At 56.0% G+C, this 6,000-nt stretch overlaps 1 protein-coding gene across 1 annotated transcript in view; it reads right to left on the bottom strand.

Moving 5' to 3' along the window:
* Positions 1 to 3,127: 3,127 nt before the first annotated feature.
* Positions 3,128 to 6,000, bottom strand: part of GMDS (GDP-mannose 4,6-dehydratase) — a 428,755-nt gene continuing 425,882 nt past the window's right edge. The window contains exons 10-11 of the mRNA XM_049823990.1: positions 4,476 to 4,544; positions 3,128 to 4,110 (exon numbers count right to left, since the gene is read on the bottom strand). Coding sequence (XP_049679947.1) covers positions 4,048 to 4,110; positions 4,476 to 4,544 — 132 coding nt within the window. The 3' untranslated portion in view covers positions 3,128 to 4,047. The remainder of the gene's footprint in view (positions 4,111 to 4,475; positions 4,545 to 6,000) is intronic.

Here is a 6,000-nt window from a genome sequence, read left to right as displayed (position 1 = left end):
CAGCCCCCTACCCGCCCTCCCGGCCGGGCGAGGAGCGGGAGGGAAAAGGATGTGACCCCCATGTCCGTCCGTCCGTCCGTCCGTCGGGGACGCGGCTGCTTTACGTGCAAGGGGCCAGAGGGGGGAGGCGGGGGGACTCCTTCGCTCCCCCCGACTGACACCTAAATTTTACTTTTCGAGATGCATTTCGGAGAGCAATCGCTCCGTCTCCGTGCGCGACCAGCCGTTTCCCACCACCTAACCCACCCCGGCGGGTGCGTGCCCCAGAAGCGGGTCCGTTCCCTCCTCGCCCCCCCCCCCCCCCCTTTGCTTTTAACCTTCAGGCTGACGCTGCGAGCAGGAGGTGTATTTTTAGATGGCGCTGGCGGTTTTGCTCCGCGACCCCGAGGAAAACCCCGTCGCTTTGTCTGACCGGCCTTTCCGCACCGGGCCCGCCGAGGAGGGCGGCGGGGCCCCGGGACGGGGCTGCCAACCCCCCCCCCCCCTCCCTTACCGAGGGGCTTGTGCTCCTGCGGGGCGAGCCCACCGCCACTCCGCTTCGCTCCCTGCGGGGAATATTTTTGCAGCCCACGAGTGGCCGGTTGTCCCGAGCGTCCCTGAAAGGCCTCGGGAGAGGGGAAAAAAATAATAATTGGAGGGGGGGGGGGGGGGGGGGGGGGGGGAAAAGAGGCTTTCGTGGCAGTTGTACCTTTGGCAAGGCAGGCTCCGGGGGAAGGGCAGCGGCCCGCACGGCGGAGGCGAGGGGCTGAGTTACGGCGGCGGCGGCGCTGACAGGCGGCGGGCGCCGGGGAGCGAGCCCGGCCTTACCGCTCCTAACTCCCGGAGCGGGGAGCAGGGAGCGGCGGGCAGGGCCGGGCCGGCTCTCCCGAACGGACCCCGGCCCTCCGCAACCCGCCGGGCAGGAGCTGGGCCCGCTCTCCTCACCCTGCCCCGCTCCTTCCGACGGGGCGCACGCCCGGGCAGCCCCCACCGCTCAGCGCTGCCGTTACTATCCGGTTTCTTCCCGTAGTAGCGGCGTAGGGTAACCCTCTCCGCTTCCCAAGAGGCGGTGGGACAGGCTGCCCCGGGTGCGCCCCCCCCCCCCCCCCCCCCACCGCAGGCGGCAGAACCGGGCCGAGCCTTTCTCGGACGTGCCGGGGAGCAAAAACCCACTTTGCCGTTTGTTTTGTTGGCGGCCGCCGGTGGGACGCGGTTATTTACTGCTGGAGCCGCCCTTTTAAATTTAACGAAGCTGTAGTGAGCGCGGATGGGACGTGAGACTGGCAGAGGGGGGACGGGTCTTTCCGTACCTGCACGGACAAAACCGCTTGACATTCCCGTTAAACGGAGGTACGGAACGTTAGTCTGTAACTGGTGGATTAGCGACATGTATGGATATCATCTACCTAAATCGCCGCATGTTGTTGTTTGGGTTTTTTTTTTTTAATTTATTTCGTTTTCAAGAAGCGATCCCGTGGTCATTGCGAAGAGCGGTACTTCAGGAGGAATTAAAAACCGGGCAGGAGGGTGGTGGTGAGGAAACCGAAGAGCAGTTCAGACCTTTGCCAAATTGTAAAAAGCAGCGGGGCAGTGCTGGGACGGACGTTTTGGCCTGTCACGACCAGTAGCCTTTTTTTTTTTTTTTACAAAAGCGGCAAAAAGACATCCAGCACAAGGTCACCGCGGAGGGACCGCTTGGTCTAGAACCAAGTTTTGCCTTCTCATGCCTTTCCCCGCTCGCTCCCCAATATAGAGCCCGAAAACGGAGAATAAAAACTCTGCTCTTGAATGCGCCACAGTTAGGGATGCCAAAGAAAAAAACCCTGAGGTCGAAGGAAAACTGGCAGCTTATGTAAAGGTTCCCAGCCCTCTGCAGAGATGTGTGAACTAATACTCAGATGTACCGGCGAGCCTCCCAGTGAATCACTGTAAGCAAAATATAGTTCCCAGCAATACAAAAATACCTTGTCATAAAAGCGCTTTAATACTTTTTCTTTTTTTTTTTTTTTTTTTTTTTTTAATTACGTGCGCCACCAAAGATCCGCCGCCCGCAGCCTCTGACCGCTTGTCCCAGGCGCTGCAAAGGGCGCAGCCCTCGGGGCGGCTGCGGGGAGGGGGCACCGCTGGGCCCGGGGGGACCCCCTCGGCCGTGGGGCCGTGCGGCGACCCGCGGAGCAGAGCCGCAGCCGCGCTGCCGGGCGCGGGTGGGTGCCCGCGGCACGGGGGGTGGGGGGGGTGGGGGGAGAGCGCCTAGTAGCGGGGCTGTGTAGCGGACCCGCGCGGTGTGAACACTGCGGGGGAGGACGGCTAATGCGAAGGACACGCACCCGCGGGGAGGGGGTTTATTGTTATTTTACTCTAAAAACCAAAAAGACGCGGCCGCGGAGTCGTACCCGTTCGAGGGCAAAAGCAACCCGGCAGGCTGTGTATAACTATACCCACGCGGGGAGGCGGACACGCGTGGGGAGCTGCGGGCCTCCTCACGGACGGGGACATCCTTGCGATGTGCCGGATGAGCCGCGGCGACCGTGCGTGGGGGCTGGGAGAGGCCCCCACCCACGCGTGGGGCGCTGCCTGGAGCGAATGCACCGGGGACATCTCCCCACCCTGCGAGGTGTACGCCGTGCACCTGTAGGAAGGGATCCCGAGCAGCGGCCGGGCTCCCGTGGGGACAGCCCCGGAGGAAGCGGCTGCTCCGGGCGCGCACCGCTCCGCGCCCCTCCGCGCCCCTCCGCGCCCCACGTTTTCCGCTGCCCGCCTTTCACTCCAGGCGCACCAAAAGCCCTCCACGCAGGGGACCCCCCTCCCGTCGTACCCCCCGCACCGCTTCCATGGCAAAACGGCCCCCAGTTCCCCCCCCAGCCCATCGCCCTCCCTTTTACAGGGGTGTCCCCCCCTCCAACACAAAGTGAAAAAAGCAAGAGGTGCGCTCAGAGGTCTATCTTCCCCCCCCCCCCTCCCCCGCTCATTTCGAGGCATAAAGCTAAAACGATGGGAGTAATTGGTGGGTGGAAGATCCTAAACCAACGGGAAATGTATGGGCTCGACGACCTCTGGATAACCCGGGTACCTTGGCACGAAAAGTGCAAAAATATTTACTCACCTTGAAGTTTCTATTTTTTTTTTTTTTTAAGCTTTTTTATTTATTTTGTTTTTATTTCTTAAGTCATCTTTTGAGATGGTTCAAGCTCCCGTCCGAGGTCTAATTATAGTAAGCAGGAAGAGGATGGAAGGGGAATGGGTTGATTCTGGGGGGGACACCGAAAACCAAAACACCCTAAACCCCCAGATCGGGAAGGTGCTGGACGAAAAGGCTTTCTGTGACTCACGCACACTCTGAAATGAAGATCTGAAGAACGCTTACGAGCCCCTTCTGACCGGTTTGAAAGCGATTCCAGCAATTAGGAATTAATTCGGCATGGTCAAAAGGCGATTTCACTGCAAGTTATATCAAGTTATCCAAACTTTCACAGAGTTCAAGTGGTGGAAACGGGCTGCTGGGGTGGAGGTAAGGCTGCAGGAAAGAAAAACAAGGAGTGTTCAGGAAAGGCAGAAGAGGGGAAACCGTGGAGCAAGGGCCGGAGGGATGGCGAGCCCACGTTAGTGCCAGAGGTTTGCTGCTGTTCTTGCTGGAGGAGAGGGGAGGTGCGGGACAGGGGACGCTTTTGTTTTTCAAATGGGAGAAAGTACTAAAAATGCGCTGGAGGTCCTAGGCAATAGAAAGATGAGTTTTAATTAAAAAATCAAAATCAGTGGGCTTGCTGGCCGATCAGTACTTCAGGTACAGTATTGGGGGGGGGAGGTGACCCAGCCCCAATTAATGGCAGGAGCCAGAGTTAGCCCAGGCAGGGCTGACCCTGGGATGATGTGTAGGGTGAGAGGCACCGGGAGGGCGTGGAAGGTGGAGGGGGGGAATAAACCCAGGCTTTAACGCACAGGCAGGCCAGCAATAAAACCGTCCCGGGGAGGGGTGGCCGCCCACCCCCGCCCCAGCAGCTCTTGGCAGTGCTGGCCATGGGGCGCACCCCCGGCACGGGTCCCGCGGCGTCTGCCGGGCCCAGCCGGGGCTCAGGCGTTGGGGTTGTTCTTCATGAGCTCCACGTCGGCATCCACCATCTCCCTCACCAGCTCCTGCAAGGAGGGAGAGAGGCAGATGAGGGCCCCAGCGCAGGGGACGAACGAACGGGCAGCACGTCGGGAGCGCCCTGGAGCACGACGAGCCCCCCCCGGCCCCCCGCAGCAGGACAAGGAGGGGACGGGGCTTTGCTGGGCTCTTTCCGCCACGGCCCTGGCCGCAGCCCCGGCGCGTGTGTCGGTGCGGTGCTGTGCACCGGGGGTGCCCGTCGCTGCCATGGTGGCTGCTGTCTTCAAAGCAAGAACCCGGGCAGGGTCACCGAAAATGGGATTTCTCTATGTGCCCGAGTCACGCCACACAGAGGTTCCCCCCTCCCTTCCCCTCCCTGTCGGGTACAAAGCACGCCAGAAGGGCCACTCACATCAAACGTGACTCTCGGCTTCCAGTTCAGCTTTTGTCTGGCTTTGGTACAGTCCCCTTGCAGAAAATCCTGCGGAAAAGAAGAGAGAGGTGCTGTGAGAAGCGTCCACCGTCCCCACCTCGATGGCCTCTCCGTTGCTCGTGCTTCCCTGCGAGCCGAGCGTGGCCGGGGCCACCGTCGGACTCTTCCGAGGACAAAATATTTCTCTTTAAGATGTAATTTTAGTGGAAGCTCATATGCCTATAAATCACCAGGAGGCAGCATCCTTTCACCAGGCTATTTCAGGCCGAAAGAGTTATTCTTTGTTTTTGTGTGCGCGCGGGGTTTGAACTCCAGCCTTACGGCCGTATAATGGTGAACGTTTTATGAGAAGTTGTCATATGTCTTAGTCATGCTATTGAATGAGCTGTTTCAAATTCTTTTTTCCCCCATTTGTATAAATAATGTAAATCACAGAGCAAACATGACAACTAGTGTCTTTCAAATAAAAACGTGATCACAGACAGATGATGCTGAAAGACTGTTATGAATATGGGTAACCACATGCAACAGTAGTAAACATCCAGCTTTTGAACTCCTACATCTTTTTTTCTATAGTATTTTGAGCATCCACATGGAGAGAAAAGTCTTAATATCTCATAAATGAAAAGAAGTTATCTCGAAACCATTACGGAAACCAAGACTTTGGTCATATTCACCTCACTGTTCAAGTATTCTTAAAAATGCTACCACACCAAAACAATCCCAGAACCAGTCATCAAAAATAGCGTAACGAAATTAAACAAAGAAAACAGCTCTTTTGACTGCATTTCTAACCGAATGAAAAAAGTGACGGCATCTTCCTTTTAAAATTTAAATACTGTGTTTAAATAGTTAGCTTTCTCCAACCGTGTGTGTCGATTTAATAAAATATCTCATCTCTCCTCACAAGCTTCGTTTCTCTGTAGCAGTAAATACTAAAATTATATCTGTCTAGGCTTAAAGAAAACCAAACAAACCCAACTTTGTTACGGAACAACAAGGCTAAGGCTGAATTCTGCTCTTGCATTTGACTTTATGGTGGTAACACAGCAGGCTGTCCAGAAAAATGCGCGGACTGCCTTTCTTCTCCCTCTTCCACTCTCCGACCGGCGGTGGAGCTAACGAGCATTTTCTGGCTGTAGTTTTTTTAACTACTGCCCGCACACTACATTTTTCAGATGCTATCTTTTGTGCATGTGTGGTTCAGGTCATGTTAACTTCCAAAATCACCTCATCCTGTGCAGTAAAATGTAGGAAATTCTTCTTCATAATTGTGCTCCAGAAAGCTAGACAGCTCGCTTCCAGGAGCAGAGGAAATCCACCAAAGGAAATACTGCACCGAAGAAGGGGATGTGGAACAAACACGTCTGCGGAGACTATTCCAGGCAGCGTTTTTACTAGTTCAGTCTTTAGGCTAAAAACATTTCAGCCTGCCTTCAGAAAAGAGTAAACAGACGGATCAGAACAAAATGATATGAAAATAAAAAATGCCGTGATTTCCTTA

The sequence above is a fragment of the Accipiter gentilis genome, chromosome 20 (genome assembly GCF_929443795.1).
Source record: "Accipiter gentilis chromosome 20, bAccGen1.1, whole genome shotgun sequence".
Taxonomy (NCBI): domain Eukaryota; kingdom Metazoa; phylum Chordata; class Aves; order Accipitriformes; family Accipitridae; genus Astur; species Astur gentilis.
The sequence above is the reverse complement of the archived record's forward strand: the minus strand, read 5'-3'. Positions and strand labels throughout refer to the sequence as shown.